Genomic DNA, 22412 nt, shown 5'->3' on the forward strand with positions numbered 1-22412 from the left:
CATATTGCTTATATAATGCAGAAAGAATTGGTAGACTTTTCTTGGAATCGAGATTAAAAATGCTGACTTTATTTGTGGTTTTGACATTATTACATTGTTCTGTTTATCCATTACAAAAAAAAAAAGTACAGCAAGCAAATATAGAAAAAAAATTAGACTGCTTTATTTGTCTCACTGAATAGTTAATGTATCTCCTGGCATTTGTCTTTAATTTTCCTCTTTATCAACAGTAATTGCTCTGTCTGTTGATCACTAATGCAACAGGACATTGATGCCTTTTTTCCCCATTAGCACTATGTGATCCTAAAAATAAAGCTTAACCCGTTTGCATTCAACAGCTGAATGACGTGTTTAGTGCGTGCGTCACCAGTAATAGGGAGTTGAGAGCCGCGACAGAGTTCATCAAACGTGTTCTTGTTATTAAATACAACAGTTACGTTCAATACCGTAGTCATGTATTTTATTTAAAGAACCGCACACATTGGAGGGATGTATTAAAATGGATGTGCGACTGGGCGGATATAGTATTCAGCCGAATCCGAACCCTGCTCAAAAAGTAGGTATTCGGGCCAAATCCGAATACCTACTTTTGGGTAAAAGCATGTTACTGGCTGAAAGCATATCAGTCAATAGTCATACCAGCAGCTGATTAGCGAATGACAGGAAAGGAGGTGTTGAAAGGATTGGTGACAATTCCAAGCTCCAGGCAGTGCAACGCTGCCCAAACCATATATCAGGTTTTAAAATGGAAAACGTCTGTTCACTAGAACATGTTTCTTTCAGCACATTTGAGACCAATACAGCAAACTGAAGTGCACAAGCAAGATTTATGAAATCATTTTGTTTGCTACAAAGTTTGTAATCATTATATATGATGTTAACAGGGCAGTAATTCATCACTGCAAGCAGGTGGCAGTATCCCATCATGCCACAACGAAAAGCAGGGAACAAAAAATATATTTCTTAGTTGATATACAACCTCTGAAATGCTAAACACAAAACACTATAGGCAATTCATAAAATAAGTTGCCTTTATTTACAGATTGAAAAAAACAAAAAACCTCCCCCATGAGAAAACAACTAGTCTATGAAAAACAACCTTGCAAAATGACATATTTAAAATCTAATAGCAAAATAGATATATTCTCAAGATATATAGTACTACCCCAAAACACACAGCCTGGATGGACATGGTATTGTGCCAGCACAAAAAGGATGGAACAATCTCAAACTAATGAGTAGGGTTTAAAAGAATAATTAGGGTTAGAACTTTAGCTACTCTATGAAGTGCATGTATCACACCCTGCCTTGAAGTCATTGCACGAGAATTTCAATAGCCCTCCGTGCTGTTACAAGTTTTCCTGTAAATGTTAAAGTGTTAATATTTACAGGAATTGCCTTTTTTTCCCCCCACAAACCTCAAGCTTTTCGTCCATCTCCAAAACATTTCAACATAAATTTAAAAAAAGAAAAAACAAAAACATAATTAACACATGCAGTGAGGCCAGAAAACATTTATTTTGAGGACTCGTCATCCTGTGATGAAATAATCTGAATTCAACAACTTTAAAAAAAACACCTTTTAACAGAGAATTTGATTTTCATTTTACAGCTCCTTGTACACAATTAAACATACCATATAATGCAAAAAAAAAAAAAAAAAAGTGTTATTCCTGGCTAGCTATGGATACCCAAACCATTTGTGTATATGCCTGCCCATCTTTGGGTTAAAAAAAAATGCCAGTAAAGTACAAAAAAGAAAACCCTGTCATGTACATATAGAACCTAAATAATTACACACTGGAGAAATTCTTTACTGAAGTAAACTTGCTTCTGGAGTTAGGTAAACAAAAAAAAAAAAAAAAAAAAAAAAAAAAAAAACCATACTTAAATTATAACCTCTTGTTTTTACAGAGGGTTAGAATACTAAAACACATTGGACTCATTAGCAGAATTCTTTGAAAACACCTTCACTTGAGTTTCCAGGTTTTATTTAGAATTTTACATTGTTCTCTTTGTCATTTAAATTTTATTTTAAAGGTAAATTAAATCTGCTTTTCTACAAATCCCCAGGTTATGAATCTGTATCCACAAACTGCCACTGGTTTGTACGTAATCTAACAGTGGTCTCTGTACAATCCAATTCAAGCAGGTAGAGCTTAGTGCTGCTCCAGTGTCTTAATGAAGTATCTGCTAAACCTCTCAAAGTTGAGCATCAAATCAGACAATGGAAACAAAGTGATGGCTTTCCATCTGTGCATGAGTCACTATTGAGGATGTATGTAAAGATCTACACACATGCTTATACATGTTGATCTGTACAGTATGAGGGTACATACTGTACAGCAGACACTGAAGGCATTATGATTGTGAATAACAATCTCAGGAGCCATTATTATATCTTTATAAAGAAACACTCTCTTCAAAATGGATTACCTAATTTTATTGTATGTGCTAATGCTTTTCTTTATTTAACACTCAAACTAAAATAAATGGACTTACGCCAATGAAAAGAAAATGTGGTCATACAGAGCAATTCTAATTTCTATAATTGCAAAGCTTTTTTCCCCACCACATATAGTTCGAAAAGTTGTTTTGACTGCCTGGGTTGTCATGTGTGGAATACATTACCACAATATAATCACCCCTGTAAATGCACTATTAGGGTTAGTATATGTCAAAGAAACCAAGTTGTGGTGAAACATATTTTTCTCCAGCAATGACCTGTGGGTGATATAAGGTGCAAGTCAAAATAGTACAGTAGTTACTTCATCCCCTCTGCAACTCAGCAAGGAACCACCTTTGTACAGCAGACAAGAAGAGGCCCTTTAAAACAGCTATAATGTTCATTCAGTAGTTGAACCACTGCAGTAGAAAACATTTTTGTTTACATTTACATCCAAAAATAACTGTAACAGTCAATAAAATGTTAGCAGAAAAACTTAAAAAATAAATTAAAAAAAATGTAGTTTTACAGCTGATTGTATGGCCCTTGCATCTAAAACTACAACACTTGTTTATTTATATATAGCAAAAGCTTTATTTAAAACATATAAGAAAATACTCAGTGGTTGTACTGTAAAACAAGTTATGTGGAATGGTACAGGATTGATATATTAGTATGTGGATAAGGCCCACAGAATATATTTCTTGCTCTTGTATTACTTGTGTGTAATGACCACATGCATTCTAAGTGGTCAAGGGTTATGGAAACCCATGATGATAAATTGCCAACGCTGAGGACTTTTTAAAATATCCATTATTTATTTTGAGATGTGGTGCCATTGCTTTAAGTAGGTTGTGCAGTAATGCATTCAAATCTTGCTTATTACCCTCTCAATTTGTATATTAAAAGCTATGACTATATGAATAAATATCTTCTCCACTGCATTATTTGGATTCTGCCATTGTTTCCTGACACCTAAGGTCCAATTACATCATTGCAGAGATTACGACTTTGCCACCCAACAAGTCTCAGAAAAAAAATATGCAAAACAGATTGCTTCCAGAAACACATCACTTTGCAGCTTTAGATGTTACCAGTACATCAATAAAACATTGTAGAATTAAAGTTACAAATACCAGCACCAAATGCACTAAACTGTAGTAGTATGGACACATCTGTTGCATGTGCATGATGTATGGTATGTGATCACAACTCCAAAAGCACTGCAGGCCTTATCAATACATTGACAGTCAAATGCTGCATAGCATTTTTAAGTGTTTTTTTTTTTTTAAATCAGCAGCAAAGGGCATTTGAATGTTAATACAATACAACAATAAAATAATGTATTAGAAACACTACAGTATATCTGGAAAATGTTCTGTTTTTCTCAGAATTTCTCATTATATTAAATATTTCACATAGCAGGTGGATATGGTTTATATTATATATTGGATCATTTTCTCTACATTAGAAATGATCAATAATTTCTAATCATTATTGATAATAAATGGTTGTGCAATATTAATTTATATAACTATGAACATAAAATGAGCACTGATTACAGGGGGCTCGTTTTGGAAATGTTTTTCTATCCTTCTTTTATGACCGTACATCTAGTTTAGTTATAGTTCAAATGTTGTCACTTTTTAAAATCACTACCAAGGGAGTGACAGACCAGAATATCAAGAAATCTAGTCATTTACTTGTTGGCCACTGTAATAAACTTACCAATACAAAACCTAAATGTATGCCCAATGCAAGGCCTGCTAAAGAATCACAGGAGGATATTACGAAACAGGAAGTTTGGAGGGCGTTGCAATGACCAGCTACAGGCAAGTTACATTTTGTGGTCTTATAGCGCCATCTATCTACTTCCTGTTCTGAACACCACCCTCCGTTTGCCAAGTCTTGAAAGCTCTAAAGAAAACAAGAGAACTTTGTTTTTAAAGAATTCCGGCAGGAGTCATGAAAAGCAAACAGCGCATTTTTTTTTTTTTTTGGGCCTCATGCCCAGGTGCTTCCTTAATGAATTAGAGACAAACTCGAGCTCTGTGTAAAGGAAACACGTCCTGCCTTTTCTCCTCTTGTTCCATGAATTTAACCCCTGACGTGGCAGTGTTACATAAACATAAGTGCAGCAAATGAGGATATCCTTTACAAACAGATGCCTCTTTACAAAAAAAGACTTCATATGAAAAAGCTGCAGTTGCAGGGTTATTACTAAGTTGTCATTTGGTGTTGCAAGCTGATGATGATAAAAATAACCTAAAAAGAATAACCGTGTTGCAAACGCATGTTAACAGAATAACAGGAATTTGATATCCTGGCCTCCTGCAAACATATACATACAGTAACCAGAAAGTTATTGTTTTCTTTCTGCAAGCTTGTAAAATGTGTATCTTGCATGGTATTTCCTTTGGATAATCTCCAATAAGCTTCTGGTTTGCAGATTTTTGTCCTTCATATGTTCCTGCAACAATGAGAATGATGGGGAGAAGGAAAAAAAAAAACAACACATACAGCACGGAGGGAGAAACATTCTCAGATATTACAAACAGATATTCTCTTGCTTCCATTCCTAACAACCATAAAAAAGCAGTCTTGCAGCAACACTTTTGACCATTATAAAAGATAATAATAATGGAAAGGATAAAAGCAGCAAGGCTCTTGTCTATCACCAACTTACAACAGAAGGGATGCAATTCATGGTCCAAGTTGCACACTTTCGTATTAATATTTAGTTTGAAATATTAAAAAAAAAAAAAAAAAAAAAAAAAAAAAAAAACACAGTAGTATTCCTGACAACAGTCATCCATCCTTTGCACAAATGAAGTGACTGGCAATCCAGAACAGCAATATAGGAATTAAGTCGCCCATGGTAACAACATCAGTAATAAATTATTGGAGCTGGAGGTGGGGAGGGGGAGGACACATGACACGACACACACACCTTGCTGACAAAAAAATATACTCAAGACAAATTGGATAAGGTTTGTATATTTAAGTATTTGAGCAGAATACCAAGTTGTATAGATGAATATATAATACATGAATCTCAAAGCTCGGTGTCTTTATATATCCTTACATGGAAAGGATTTTTTTGGAAACCCCCCAGATATGAATCCCATTAACATGTTTTTCACTTTATTTAAACATTTTTTATACTAGATGTATTTTTTTTCTCTTTAAATCAATTCTATTTCAAATAGAAGTTTTTGTTTCATAATCTTGTTTCAAGTCTGACCCCCAAAATGAAACGTGTACCTTCAGGCCTTAGTTTATGCTCCTCCTCCTTCATGCAGCATGTTTCTCAGTTTTGGGTGCCAACCACATGTTCACAGCTGTATAGTAAATACCCAACATTGTGAACATGTCAACTTATGGCTGAAGCGGACTAAAAACCAACAGGAAAGTATGCAATTTACTGAGAAGACTGAAGTACACGTAAATATATATATATATATATATATATATATATATATATATATATATATATATATATATATTTATTTATCCAGTGCTTGTATAAATATGTTTAAGAAACTACTTTATAAAAAGATAAGACGACATACAAAACAAAAAAGTACCGAAAGGTACAGAGGTACCAGACTATGGTAGCTACAAATAAAATTAATACAATAAACACAAGTATAAATGCATTATAAAACAATTGATGTGGAAGTGAACTTTCTTATCAGCACCTTTTCATTTGATGAATTGTATTAGTTGAAATATGTGCAGATGTAAGGCAGATTGGCACTTGTTATAACTACATCTATTTACTTTACAATGCACCCTACAGTATTTTTAAACCAGCAACCTGCAAAACAATGTTTTAGTCATTTTCAGCCAAATAGTGAGCCAGCACAATCTGCTCAAAACTGTCCCTTGCAGTCTTCAATCTAATTTGACCAGTAAGATTAAAGATAATTTTAAATATTCAATTTCTATGCTGATTTAAAAACAAAAAAAAAGTATTTATGTATGACAATAGCAGTCTCAGAAAGTTTGTAGATCCAGTAAAGTCTGGAATATGCACAGATATAAATTTGATTTTTTTTTTTTTAATGGTATGTATAAGCATGTTAGGCGCCACTAAAGTTAACCCTAATCCAGTGTAAATAGTAATGTTCAGCATTGATACTGGTGCTAAAAATAAACTGTGGGATGCTGAGAAGAAATGGTCCCTCACCAAGTGAATGCCATGGATCATCTTCAAAAAGAACTCCTGTAGAAGAACCCACAGCCTGTACTACAGGTACCAACCCACACTGATATTTGAGTGACACTAGTCATTTCACTCAGGCTGCAGTCATGATCTGTGTTCTTCATTCTCAATTGATTAATTATTAACTTGATCTGGCAGGCGCAGCCTCTAAAATATCTTCGAGTGCTTCCTGTTCTGGTTCAGCCATTGTTTTCTCTTTAATCTTTTCTTCTTTCTTCTTTTTCAGCGGTGCAGCAGATATCGCGTCCTCCTGCATCAGCTCTTTGGCCAGGAGGGATGTCACAGCATTGCCAGCTTTTCTGTTGGCTAGAATGACAAAGGAAAATTGGTTGAGAACTTGTTAAGAAACTCAATTGGCACTTTGCGAGGTCAGTTTTGTAACATGCACAAGTCACACTGCATGGGAGGGCAGCAGGCACCTACAGGGGCTCGGCAAAGGTCCTTAAAGGTTTCAAGGCAGTCAAGTTCTCAAATACTTTTTAAGCAACTAAGGGGAAATAATATGGTTCTGGATAACACTTCTGTTACTCCCTCTTTGCCAAGGCCAGCCGCTTTTGCCTTCTGTTTTCTGAAAAGAAAATCTGCGGGTAATTAGCATGCAAGGAACAGGCCAAAGGAACATAAGTGCGAAACAGTCTCTGCAGTGTCCAGATCACACTTGCATAACCAGGCAACAAAGCCTTTGCTGGAACAGCAACAATAAATCATGCAACACCCAATCTCCTGGAAAACACAAATCTTGCTGACTGTGTAATTATTAAAAAGCCAGATGCATTACAAAGAGGTGGCTTTTTTTGAGCCAATATCGGATCAGGGAGTGGAGTGGGGGAGTTAAATACATATGCTGTGGCCCAACTTTTGCAAAAGAAAGAAATACATTATTCACTAGTAAAAAGATTGGTTACGGTTTTGAAAAGTAATTGTGAAAGATGGAAAAAAAAGTGAGGCAATCATGTTAGAGGGCTGTGCTGGAGATGAAAGAGAAATGAATGAGAACCATAAGTTGTTTCCTGTGTGCAACATTCTGTCCCTTCGTTTTTAACAAGGTGTTGGCACTGATACTTTATTTATTTAAATCAGACCACAATGCAAATGCATTTCAAAAGAGGAGTTTCTGCACTAAAGCAATCAAAGTGTATGAAACTTTAAACAATACATTCTAAAAGAGGCAGCGACCTACACTGTTGACCAGTTTAACAAGCACCAAATGCAATTTCCTCTACCAGAACGCAGTATGTTGAAAAGCAGTGTGCCTTCAATGAACACTTTGGGCCAAGTTTTCCCATTGTGGGCAAATTGCCCACTTCATACATTTGCTATGGAGCGGGCGATTTGCCTGTACGTTTCCCATTGTGGAAAATACAGGCCCTAAACTATAGGGTTAAGAAAAGCAGGCTAGGAGCAATAGCATTGTGTAAAGCTGTTTCAATCCTACCCATGAAATTACACAAACGGTTTGGAATTCCTTCAGTTCAATAGAAAGTTCTGCTTTGCAAATCCCACACAGAACAGCAGCATATTAAAGCCAAGCAAAAAAGGGACAGTTCTAGCTGGAACAAAACAAAACAAAACCTGTAATCTGGAAACTTCTGACTCATTTTCCATTGCGGTGTTTATACTGAGAGAGAATAATAAAATACTGAAAAAAGGGGCAAGTCTGGGGGAGATCAGAAATCGGCACTATTTTGTCTCCTTTGCAAAACTAATTCATGCGACATTCCCAGTATGTGGGCCCCACATGCTCCCCATGTTGTTTTGGCTGTTGTTTAGAAAGGAGATATGCCATCTACATGTAACATGCTATATCTTCCCCATGTAAAGTGGTACTACAACACAACACACTAAAGAAACATTTCAAAGGCCAATCCCCATGCTTCTAGTACTAACCACTAGATACACTGGCTCCAGATCTTGAATGTCTTTAGAACACAAATGGGTTTACTAATTTCTCAAAGAATGTGGGCACGCAGACAGCTTTATTAAAAGGTGGTTGTTTTTATCATTGGAGGATGCTGACTGCATTCAACCTCATACATATGTAGGGATTAAAGAAAATAAGGACAATATTAACACCTAGTACTGAATTAAGGGCAAGAGGGAGAGCCTGCATTCTTCAGTATTAAGCAGACAACTCACTGAAAAAAAAAAAGATTGTTTACAAAGAACTGTGTCCTTAGGAGTGACAGGCAGTGACTTATCTACCACTGCATTGCAGGTGTTGACTCGACTCACATAATCTATGAAGGAGATGTCGTGAAATGGGTGTAAAGCACTCAGCTGCCCCTGATGGAATTGGACATATCTGAAGTTATCTACTTGGAGTAACACGAAAGAGGGTCATGCTGATTTAAACCAGTGTTTTAAGATTTTTTTTTTTAACAGAGCAGCGTGATTCTGATTATTAATGCTTCTAATTATCGCGCCCATATGTATGTATACAGTGACAGCCACATTATGTCACTCTAATGCCAGACTCCCATTAGACAACAGTAAAATCTCAAATTCTGGTACTTACTCCACTGTGGTTTGAAACACTACTGACCTGGAGTTCATTTTATTTCTGGTATTGAAGATAATCCGTACTCTCACATTACATATCTGTATAAATGTACACAGATACAACACCCCCTTGAAGCCAACATAACAGAGACATACTGTCTCTTCTACGCAGAAACCAAACCTAGTAGAAGACTGATGGGCAAAAACCTGTTATTTTCAGCAGATGCAGTTTCTGCTTCTATAGTAGGTGCATGCATCCTCCCCTGCTACTCCATTCTACACCCCAGGTCAGTTTAATTATAAACATACCCCTAACAATTCATTGTCTACAGCTTCCGCCTAATCAGGCCTTTTTACAAAGAGAGGCAGCTCTCCTTCCTGTGTGGAAAAACAGCACCAGATCTATAAAGCTGCGCAGAAAGAGACCCTGAGGATATGATGCCATCTTATTTAGGTCAGGCGGAATTGCAGACAGGGACTGCTTGATGCTTTAACCCTTCACTGACCATGACTTGCCTTTCTAAATATATGTATTTTCAGAATTGAAGTAGTAAGAAAATATGAAACATTTTTCCACTTTAAAATGTTTTACTTAAATATTCTTTGCTGGTTACTGAAAGTGCACTCTACAAATGGAAATGGTTTCTCTTTAGATAAAGAAAGATGTAGATATCTACTGGTCAACTGTAATTACCATGTTTTCTAGTATATAAAACGCACCATTCAGAGTCACCCTGCTCTTGTCTTTATAACAATAGACACTGATTCGTGTTAAACAAACAACTAATGTAAGGAATGTCAAGCAATAATTATTGTATCTACTTGTCCACACTGTTCAGATGACATTGCACAAATTAAGAAGATGTGGGTGTATAAACATTTGACCTTTATATATTGGCAATTATGGTACATGGCTTTTGTGTGTTGGTTAAGCATACATTTAATCATATACCTACAACTTCACTTTAGCTGGATCTACATCTAATTTACACCACATCTTTACTGTAAATCTACAGTATATTACACATTATCCATTAAACTTTAACCCCAGTTGTACCACAATCTTGCATACAGGTCACATTTAATTAGGATGAACTCTTATGCATGTAGTGATGTTTAAGGTAACATGCTTAAAACACTACTGTGGGTATGCTCATAATTAGAGGACTCCTGTTGAGGAAACCAATATTCAATCTTTATCACAATGCAACTATAAAGAATGTAAATCACATGAATACAATCTTATATATTTACCTTCCACAATCACAGCACAGAAAGACTAGCAGTTTATTACAACAAGAAAATAAAACTTTGTCTACAAGTCTGCGTAGTTAAGAGCTTAAGGAATGTCAATGCAATCTGCCTTTCTTGCCAAGAAGGGTGGATTTTTAATACTTGGCACTAAAGACAGGCTCCATTGAAACGGCAGCAACTAGCCAGTTACTATGATGGATTTCCAATAAGCAATCCAGACCTAGTCTAACTGGGAAGACGGAGGAAGGTGGGGAACAAACGAGAAATCACTGAGCACAGCACAAAGTGCAATAACATGACGACAAGGCTTTTTAGATTGCTTTAGAGGACAGTTTTGTTTCAATACGAGCGAGCTGTTTTTAAACACCCCCGAAATGTGTGCTGTGCATCTTTAGTGGGAGGTAGGTGTTGATCAATGAAATATTGTGCCTGGTATTTCAGTGGGCTACCACAGGAAATGTCTGGTTGCCACACATAAATGTTATTCTTTATTAGATGCAATTATGTACATCTGTAAATATAGGTTGTTATGTGTAAAAGCTGTTGTATCTGTATGGCAACAGAAAGCAGCTGATGAAACAGACAATTAAAAGGAAATATAATGGACAAGATGATTATTCTTGTCCTCTCCACAGTTACTTCCTGAGTAAGGTCAAAAGGTGACTCCCACGTATAGGATGTCTGGTGTTATTTGAAACTCATTTTAGGCCATTAAAAAGAATACAGCTCTATATGCTTGTGTATATTCCGTTTTTAGTTTTCAACCCCTGACCTGAGAAACTACATTTCCTCTGAAGAGGGCCATGTGGGATAATGATCAAAAGGAGGCGCTGACCTTGCCATTCCCGGCTGATTTCAGAGAGTTAAAAAGCATTCCAGCGAGTTACTACACAAGACATGGAACTCACTCTTCTACTTAATGAGAGCAATCGATCATTACAAGTGTTCACACAGAAGTTTCCAAAATGGCATCAGGTTAGCCCGTTGTCAGAAATTCACCTTTAATCTTTTTACTCCAATTTAGCTGCTTTTGTACATTTTAAATATTTCGGTCAAATAAAACTATAGCATTGTGACTTTTGCTGAAAGCCCCAGTTTGTTACATATGTGTATGTATAGGGCTTGCACCTAATACAGTAATCAGCTGTTTAGAACTTGCTCAGTTTACTCAATATGTTTAAATGACACTACTACTACTACTACTACTACTACTAATAATAATAATAATAATAATAACAACAGCAAGCCCTAGCAACATCCAACGTCTAATGCACTTAAATAATAACTATCTTGGTGATAGACAAGTAATTGTGATGTTAAAAATAAATGAGATATATTAGCATTACTCAAAAACTGTGTGTCAGGGCACAGCAGTCTACAAGACATTATAATTACTAGATTTCACCCTAGGCTAAATTAAAGCTAGATCATCACCACTGTGTACTGTTTCTTATAGTTGGTTATATTATATGGAGCAGGATTGATTTCTGATAATCATGTCCCCATTGTTGGATGTTATATAGTGCAATAATGGTGGCAGATATATTTTACATTTTAATATTTTGCAAGTCATGCCAGCCCTTTTAATCATGAGTTCAGAACTCTAAATCCAATACATGGGGGTGAGTTTACACATATATAAACTGTGAAGGGGAATTCAGCTTTCCACTGGTGACTGGGTTATGGAATTCTTCAATACAAAAGGACAAAACTACTAAATGAATGTAAATCAGGAGCACATATTAGCAGGCTTCTCAATTCTTCCAGTAGGGGGAGTTACAGAAAAGAAAGCAGGAAAAAAGGGCATACCACAGCTTTGGCCATGAACCCAGTGAATGTGATCTGTGGTTAAGCTCTTTCCAGTTTACTGTAACCCTATGATCTTAAAGGCAGCCACTATGTTTCCTTTGCTCACTATGAGATTCCTGTAGGCTTTTTTAGATTGACATGCACTTGGAACTCCAAATACAACAGTTTACTCGACCCCCCATGAAATGAAGATCATTAAGGGTTTTTCAAAGTTAAAGGCACATTTAAGGTGTACCTTTGAAGCGTGAGGGTTAATTGAACATTTTCTTACACAGGTCTTGACTCATTGTTAGGCTAGTTCAGGAACATCCAATTATAGCCTAGTAGAGATTAAACCAGTTCACATTTTCCTCAAAACATACCCTCTTGAGAAGGTTAATCCTTAAGAGGAACATTATTTCAAAAACCTTCATGTTTTTAAAGCCGACCCATTCCTGTTGCCATCAAGGCCTTATTGGCACCATAAAGACTAACTTTTGAAGGTCATCAAGATTAGAAGCCTAATAATAAAACCCTTGACTAGTTTACTAGAGTTAAGTTGAAACTTGTGTGTATATATATATATATATATATATATATATATATATATATATATAAAAAAGTCTGGTGCATTGATAGTCACATGAAAACACACACCTGTTTTTCTTTGCAATTATTTTGAAAATGGTTTACATTTTAAAAGCTAAATCTGGCTTTCATCCCTGAATGGGATGGCTGTTTTACCACATCAAAGCAGCACACAAAAGGATGTAGCGATTACCTATTTTTAGGAAGGAAAGACATTTTTGTGTTATGTACTTTATGACATCTCCCAGAATCACTGAGAGACAAAACTGTACAGTCATTTTCATGTAAGTCGGAACCAGCTTTGATCTTTTATATTTTTCAACAGAGGAGAATGGAAACTCTTTATGTTTGTTTTCTTTTGTTTGAGAAAACCACTGTTAAACAAGCAGGTCTGTAATAATGAATCTGACTCAGAATGATTACATGGTATTATAAAATCACATAGAAGAGCCAATCACGATTACGAATGTGTGTGCAGATGGCAGCCTGTACATAGAAGCACTAAAACAAACAAACCCTTTCTATGTTAAAAAGTTATTCCTTCAGGTTTCTAGGGTGCTATGTATTATATGAGTAATGTCATTTTTCACAGCTTGAGCACACAGAACCAGTTTCGTGGGTCCAAACCACAATACGAGTCAAGCAATATAGTCTTCAGACAGAAGCATCTTGGGGACTGACCCCTGACAAAAAAAAACAAAAAAATAAGCATGCATTTAAAAAAAAAAAAAAAAAAAAAAAAAGCACACACGTATTAAAGTATTATATTCAGTAAACACCAGTGAATACATTTCAAGGGCTGCCTCCTTTTCCAAAGCATTCAATGACAATATAAAATAAATATTTTGATTAAAAAATAAAAACAAAATCCAATTATGTATATCAACTAAAACAGAAGCATTTCAAAATTCGGTATTCATCTGTCTTATCATTATAGCATAAGGTCACTGCCCTTTCATTATTATTATTATTATTATTATTATTATTATTATTATTATTATTATTATTATTATTATTATTATTTCAGCCCCTGGTACTTGAAGAGAATGGCACATTTTAACAACAAGGATTTGTCAATGTACTTTTGTACCATATCCAGCTACAGATAATGCATTGCTTTGTTTTGGAGGTAGAGGTGAGGGTTAAGAGTGGTACTCTTGTCGTCTGGGATAAAATGGGATTAGTCACACACTCAAACACACGCTAAAAAATGTTTACCAGGTTTTCCTCACTGTACTCTGACAAGGAGAGCATGGAGTCTACAGAGAAAGAAAAGAAAATGTTAGATTATGTGTGCTTAAAACACAAACGGCAGAAAACCAAAGCATATAGAGGCAGATTAGCATGGAAAGGCCCATTTAAAAAACAGTACCATTTAGTTAAAAACAGGAGCTCTGTCACTAGGCAAGTTAGGTAACATTAATTTAAACGTGTTTTTCTTTAAAATCCTGCTGCTATTAATAAGCAAGCTGCTGCTAACATCTCATTTGCACCTTTTTAATTCCATCAAAAATACACAAGGGAGATAATCCTTTCAAACTAATCTGATTTCAACAATGTTAAAGGATGAGGTTTTTCATACTAATATCTTGCAGAACTGCATATATTATGATACATCATTATATGGATCCGTGAAACAGTATAAACCAGTACAGGCACCCTGACAACCTCAACTTTTTTAGCAACAATTTTCAGGTACAAACAAGACTTTATTCAGCCTCACAGTAGAATCAAATGAAGGGTTCAAGGCAAACTGTGGGAGGTCCCTAACAAAATGGACAGCAAGTGTATACATAGAGGACAAAAAACTATTAACTTCATTATAGAAAACAATTTGGTTTCAGCAATATGAAGCATCTCTTGAAATGTAAACTTGTAACCATGAATGTTATGAATGATCACTTTAAAAACAGAACACTAAAGAGTGTGTTACTCTTTTACCAAAACAGTAACAGCCCAGGAACTCTCTGGTCTATTATTCCAGTAAATAAAACATGCAATACAAATAAAGTTGGTCTCACAAAACAGTCTGGATATTATAAAATTGTATAAAGCAGTTCCAGGACAATTTTTTTTATAGCTGTAATAATTTGTCCCCACTTCAAAAGCAAAAGGGACTAAGAGTTACAAGATGAATAAAATCTGGAGCTAACATGGTACGCAAATATCATTGTATGCTAAAGGCAAGTAGATGCCTGGCAGATAAACATGTGGTGGATGGTGTGATGTGGTTTAGAAACCACAATAGGGGAGGCTATTGTCAATCTTAACCAAAAAAAATATATTTCTGTATTGTATACTTCCTTTGATGTTAATATAAGTATGTCTTACACAATATAAAAGCCAACAGCAAACTGTTCAGAAGGTAGTGTTTCCTGATCATCAGCACCCTCAGCAGTTTGTAAAGTGTAACTGCTCTTCACTTTAACAGCCACTGACATCTGAGTGCATTCCAATATACTCACAAACAGGATGGGTTTTAAATTCACCAGCCCTCCAATTCAGGTCATTTATAATTCTGCAGATGGGCTTATTGTGTTATATTTGTGGTCAAAAGAAGAACAAAAAGGTTTAAACTTTTGTCCAAACACATGTTGCTGCCTCTAACTATTCCAACAAGTTACTGGCATAATTCTGCTGCATGCGACACACACACTAACCCATTATTGTAAAATACAAAGCTTGAGCAGTGGCCTGACGTCCCAGTTTGACCAAGACAAACCACATGCTACAAGGGAACAATGTCTTTTGTGGATTATTAGCCCTGCAGAAGGCAGCCTGTTGCCCCCTATATCATTCCTCTCCCTTTATTTTTTTTTTTTAAGAACACACAAAATAACTCAGAATGAAGCCATCTGCTGGGATTGTAAATGGAAGTCAAAGATCAAACCAGCCACGAGTTTCATGGTTGCCCATCTCCCTGTCTGCCTCCTAGGGTTCATTCATTCAGATGCGGCACAGGGTCTCACTTTAGGGTTGTCTGGTGTGCTAACTTTATTTAGTTTACGCGGAACAAAAAGGCTTGTGCTGGGCCTATTGTCCCAGGTCTGTCTTATTGTCTGATGGCTGGCGCTGAAACAGTAGTTTCGAGAGCCAATAAAAGATGCAGAGCAGAAAAGCAGCTGCTGCTACCAGAGGTTGAATAAGTGTTATTCATCAAGTGAGGATGGGGAGCGAAAGGGCTTTCAAATCTGGGGCAAAGAAAGTATTGCCTTAGTGAAATAATACAAGGAAATATCTGTACTAGTGTCTGTTACCAGCAAAAACGATTTTAATATAAAATGAAGAAAGAAGTACTTATGGCGAATATCCTTCTAGTGCTGTTTTGTACTGTTAACCTGCAAGTTTTTAGACTATTTTTTTAAGCTTCGATATTAACTACATATATGAAATGTTAGTTATTGTTGGTATTTTTCTATAGAAGCTTTTCACATCGCATATAATGGAAAATACATTGCATTATTTAAACAGTTTTGATGGACAGTGTTACTTACACGTTACTAAAATTAATCTCTCAATGAACAATTCTTTATTAAATAAACAAATTCATAAACTGGTGTCAACGAATGTTAAAGAATGCTTCTTTATACCCTCTGTGGCGTTTATGTTCTCAAATTAAACACTTATTTTATTATATTATATTTATTTCTTAGCTGACGTCCTTATCCAGGGCGACTTACAATTGTTACAAGTTATCACATTATTTTTTTACATACAATTACCCATTTTATACAGCTGGGTTTTTACTGGCGCAATCTAGGTAAAGTACCTTGCTCAAGGGTACAGCAGCAGTGTCCCAGACCAGGGATTGAACCCACGACCCTCCGGTCAAGAGTCCAGAGCCCTAACCACTACTCCACACTGGTATGACACCGTTAAATACATTTAAAAATGTGATAGATTATTTTAAATAAAGTGTTTTTACCCTACCAGTACTTTAAAAACTACACTGAACATGTAAGTTCATTAATGCAGAGTTATAGACTGCTCATTACAATGCAGACACCGCACAAACCCAGAGCGACTCCCTGTTTAGTGGGACACTGTGGCTAGACAGTTAGGATGGGAAGCTTTTTATTTGATTTATTTTTAGTTTCATATGGTTCAAATATTCAGTGAGGACTGAATTTCTTGGAAACTGTACCACAAGTCCTACAAATTCTTTCTCATCTCCCTACATCACTATTTTAAGATATAGCCTTGTCCACTTAGCCATGATGATGCCACAAACACTATCAGAGAAACTCTCCAAAGCATGACAACACACAGATCTTATATATTACCCCAATACTGAATCATTCAAAGTCTAGAAATCTGGTGGCCCAACTACTTTGGCTGTATACCTTTCAAACTATATATATATATATATATATATATATATATATATATATATATATATATATATATATACACACATACACATACTGGAATGATGTTTAAAGTTATGCCAGATGAAGCCAATGGATGGTAAAGTGTTGCAGTCTGTTTGAACTAACTGAACCACCCCAGTCTATGTTTACTCAAAAAATATACAGAAACCAAGAAGAATTTCAAACACTTTGTTTTGTGTTTTCTTTTGCATGAGTAATCAAGAAAATTACTTCTTAAGAAAATAAACCCATACTGTATTGATGCTTATACCCCAATACGAAAATAATTATTATTTTGGCATTCGTATGTGTCAATTTAATGGCTTAGTATTCTTCCCTTGGTGAAGTTGTAAACCACTGTTGTGTAGTAAATTCATACAAAAATATATCCTCTGTTGCTATTCAATGCAAAGTTAATGATTCCCCAGCGACAGTGAATACAATCTTTATAAACATGGAACACTTTCGAAATTTTTTTGACGAACAATTCTGCAGCTTGAAACAATTTCCTAGCCGCTGGTCTAGCGTCAAACTATTTGAACTACCAGTATGGGAGCACACATCACTCACAGCATCTGCTCACTTTACTCCCAGGAGCCAATTACATTTCCAGATTTTCCTCCTTTCATTTAGTTTTTATTTCGATGATAGGTTTTATTAAAGACTCAGAAAAGATGACTGCTGGCTTTTTGTAAATATTTATTCATTTTCGGGTTCCTCGTTTAACAGAACTGAGTGTGTTAGTGTCTAGTTAGACACAGAAGCGTGTTTAGAAATTAGTTGATATAGAATAGTTGCATACCTAGAGGTGCTTGTTTGTTAATGCAGTATATTGAAACTTCTCCTTTCTGATATCTTAAATTACCACAGCTTAATAGAAATGTACATTTTTATGAAATCATGCTATTCCAGTTACTGATTCAAATGTCATATGCCTTCCTCAGAATTGATACAATCAAGATACAATTTTGTTTATACCTAAAAAACTTTCAATTTAAAAAAAAAATGGACACATGAATGGACACTGGAAATGGCATGGTCCTTTAGGTCAACTCACAGCTAGAGTAGAAAGAAATACTAAACCATTACTACCACTACAACTACTGACTGTCTGGACCCACCAACATATTGACAACCAAAAACATTCTGTGCCACTGCGAATGAAATGGCCAAGGGCATAAACAAATCTGCCACACAAAATCACAAACTGGATTACTTTCTTAGTTTATGCAAGCATGTGCAAATATAAGGTTGAGTGATAATAGGATTAGTTGAAGTTGGGAAAAGTAAATTTAATTACCTACAAAAATAGAAGTCTTAAAAGGAAATGTTACTTAAATAAATACTGTATAGAATTTGATTGTGTTACGAAATAGAAGTACCTAGAGTAATTCAAAATAATGTATTTGCTTTTTTTTAATCTTTCAGCTCAAAAGCAGATTCACGCTACACACTAGGGTTTATGCCCTGCAGGATCCTGGCGAAGTAAAGTTTTGACCCAGAGCATAGCTGGAAATGTACTGCCATTCCTATTCTAGATCCAGCAGTGAATGAATGCCTTGCTCCCTTCGTACAGCACATGCCCTTAATTATCCACAGAAAGCAAACCTGACAGCCTCTCCGCAGTGCCTGCATATTTAATCACCTGAACGGCATTAAATATTCAGTTTCTAAGCACTACATCAGACAGGAGAAGGGAAGTTCTAAGACAGCCAGAGAAAGCTGTGGTGTGGGAGAGATCAATACTACTCGTTTTTAAACGAATACTAATATCAAGGGGATAGACATTTGTTGCTAATGTTCCCTTTGAAGCCATTCCAGTCTCGTTAATATATGTGGTTTTTTTTTTGCATTCCAGATATTCTATTGATTTATTTAACAGTAACCTATTTTTTTTGTTTAATGAAAAAGACAATGGCGCCTCCAGCAGTGTAAGCTCTCAAAAATCTTACAAATACCAAATCAAACCATGAACTGGTGAAGCTTATGTAGATACAACTTCTAGTAAATGAGTACATTTATTATAAGATAGAATATTGTTACAGGAAGGTTGCAATTGTGAGTCCCACACCGACCACATTGATAAAATAGCACCAGCACATGGATAAGATGTGCTTATGACCTTTTAAGAAACAACGATGAAGGACACTTACTTTGGTTAATGTTTTACTATGATTGAGTTTTTTTTAAGTTATCATTGGACTTGCTTTTGACTGATCAATCCCTCACTCTTTTTGACAACTGCTTAACAAACTGTTTCATTAAAAAGGTAGACTTCACCGTCTTATATTGGGGACTAATACTTAAAACCAGAATGACAGGCATTAAAAAGTGAATGCGTTGTCAGAGAATGACATGCAAGTACAAGCACACACAGTTTAGGAAAATATCTGAACAGCATGTAGAGTAAGCAGTCCATGGAGAGACAGCAGGGAGGCAGCGCTGAGCTGGGCTGGGCTGCACGGCGTATGTCATAACTTGTTCTGTGTGGGCTGAACAGCATAAAAAGGCAAAACGAATTTACCTTTGTTTAATAATCCTCTGACTGTGACTTAAAGCCTCTAATGAAAGGTATGTGGGGAAATCTCTAATATGACATCATCTGTGTCAATCCAATGCCCACGTAAAGCTATTTTTTCCCCAGTTTAAGTATTAGTTAGTGCCGACATGAAGATTCAATGTGCTGTTGCTAGATAGTATTACGTTAATAGTCAGCTTTCTAATTAAGATAAACTCTGGATAACTTCACAGTTACACAGATATTTATGTATTATTTTTTTTAAGAAAGCAATAGCAATTTGCTGTGGGAAATGCAAGATGTTTTGTAGATTGATAGCTAAAATGAAATGGGATATTAATTGTAATCTGGTTTAAATTCTGATTTGTTCCACGTGTAATTAAATAGACATCCGCAGACATAGAAATCCCAGGTCTTGGATACTATGATAAGTTATGAGGAAATATTCTGCATGTTTTCATACCTCACCAAGTTTTTCATACCTCACATTTTCTACTGTATGCAATCAGGCAAGATTTGTTTTATTAATACCACATCACAATCCAGCCTGAGCCACTCCATATCGCTTTCTTATCCAGGTTTCAAAGTGGGGTCTGCTACTCTAATCGTCTCTTAACTTGACAACTGATCACCCCACATCTAAATCAATACTTCTCCCATGACTAACAGAATACTGCACAGAGCGCGTTAAAAGATCAGACAGACAGATTAGTCTAAATTCCAGATCTGTCAAGATTATCCCCTTACAAAGTTCATGTCTACCTCTGACTTTATGTTTGTACCTCAGCAGGACGAAACTCTATGCCATCCAAATGTGCCAGACAGCAGAAGGTGTTTGGGTAACCAATCCAGCTTCCAGATCCGAGGCAGATAGAATTAAAGAGCAGATGCTGCCTATTTAAGTTGTGAAAGTTCCCAAGAATAAGAGGGCTGATAGAATTAGAAGGCAGACTGAAAAAAGTGCTAATTATGGTACAAAACTACCTTCAAATCTGAGAAAGATGAGCTAATGAACAGCTGCAGTGTGGTTTAACAACCTAGGAAGATATACTGTATACAGTGAAACAAAAAGGAAGAACAATTATAATTTTAAAAACACAGCATTTCAAAAGTCTCTTTTTTAGTATAATGGTTATCATTAGTAAAGCGGATGCACTGAATAAAAGCACAATGAAGTCCTTTCTCTTCGAGATGATTTGATTAAACATTATGTTACAGTAGCACATAAGCAGCTGTGTAGTCCGGTGGTTAAAGAAAACGGCTTGAAGCAGGAGGTCCCCAGTTCAAATCCCGGCTCAGCCACTGATTCACTGTGTGACCTTAAGCAAGTCACTTCCTTGAGCTCTGTCTTTTGGGTGAGACATTGTTGTAAGTGACTCTGCAGCTGATGCATAGTTCACACACCCTAGTCTCACCCTAGTCGCCTTGGGGAAAGGCGTCTGCTAAATAAACAAATCATATTAAAATAATAATCTCCACAATTCACAGACTACTTCAGAAAACCCCAGTGTTACAAATCAATGATTATTCAAATTACTCTTTAGGTCTGCCAATAATTAGAGACTGATTTATTTATTTTTTAACCAATATAGTTTGAAGGTATTTTTCTGTTTGTACAGCTCACATCTCAATTCATACTCTATGTGAAGTAAATTAGTTCAATCCCATCAAAATGTAGACTTCTTTTTTTTGGCAACATTCTCCCTCCCTCCTCCTCTTCTTCTTCTTGGTCAATGCTTCTTTGGCAAGCAAAGTAACAAAATGATTGAAGGCCATGTACTTTGCATGTGGGTTGGTGACTGTTAAGGTAGACATGCTTGGTTTGCCTTGACCTACCTGCCTGACTGCAAAACACAATACATCTTCCTGCTTGCTTCCATGGACCAGTCCCCATCGATCAACTCTAACCTAGCCAAGGTCTCCATACAAATACGTGACTTGTGTACCAAGGTAATAGGGCCAGCAACTTGTTCCAGCTTTATTGGTAAGTGGAGGTTATGTAGTGGTTACTCTTTAAATCATTTGTAGTCACTGCTGTTAATGCTACACAGTGCGTATCTGGAATAAATACAGACATTTGGCAACAATACATATTATTCCAGGCTTCACACACAAAATGTACACAAGCTTTCAGAACTGCATATGTCCATTTATCATCTAGTAAGTAGATGAAAAATGCTGTGGTTATTGTATATTTTCTCTAAGCTCATAAACAAATCGCTTCAGCGAGAATATACCTTTATTATTGTTGCTAAGGGATATAGGTGCAATGTTAATAACTTCCCCTTCTAGTATATTTCTGTTAGATTGATCAATATGCTTGAAAAACCTTAATTAAATGCTTAGTTAAATGCTTTAATTCAATTTGTATGCATCCGTTAGCAAAGACTACTGAATGTCTACTCTATAGGCTGGAAGGAGCAGACGGCTAAACATTGTGCACATTTGTCAGATCAAAAGGTTCCTGTCTCATCCTGAAATGTATGACTGTTTCCAGTGCAAAGTGGCACACTGATGAGCAGTGGCAGAGAGTAGAGAAACTAATCTTTAATCTGCATATTTATAAAAAGCTAATTAGGTCCAACAAGAATGGGGTATATAGATCAGTGGCAGTGGCGAGATAAAATAAGGACATCACTGTTATTAATGTAGCGGAGTAGGATGAGTCCTATATATTCCGATACAGAACTAGAACAAACACTCCACTTTACCTCCCCTGGG

General features: G+C 36.0%; 1 protein-coding gene across 1 annotated transcript in view; it reads right to left on the reverse strand.

Moving 5' to 3' along the window:
• Positions 1-1845: 1845 nt before the first annotated feature.
• The window catches only part of LOC117964568 (protein diaphanous homolog 1-like), a 41389-nt gene continuing 20822 nt past the window's right edge, over positions 1846-22412 (reverse strand). Inside the window, exon 10 of the mRNA XM_058996148.1 lies at positions 1846-6980. Coding sequence (XP_058852131.1) covers positions 6796-6980 — 185 coding nt within the window. The 3' untranslated portion in view covers positions 1846-6795. The remainder of the gene's footprint in view (positions 6981-22412) is intronic.

The sequence above is a fragment of the Acipenser ruthenus genome, chromosome 22, assembly GCF_902713425.1.
Source record: "Acipenser ruthenus chromosome 22, fAciRut3.2 maternal haplotype, whole genome shotgun sequence".
Classification (NCBI taxonomy): Eukaryota; Metazoa; Chordata; class Actinopteri; order Acipenseriformes; family Acipenseridae; genus Acipenser; species Acipenser ruthenus.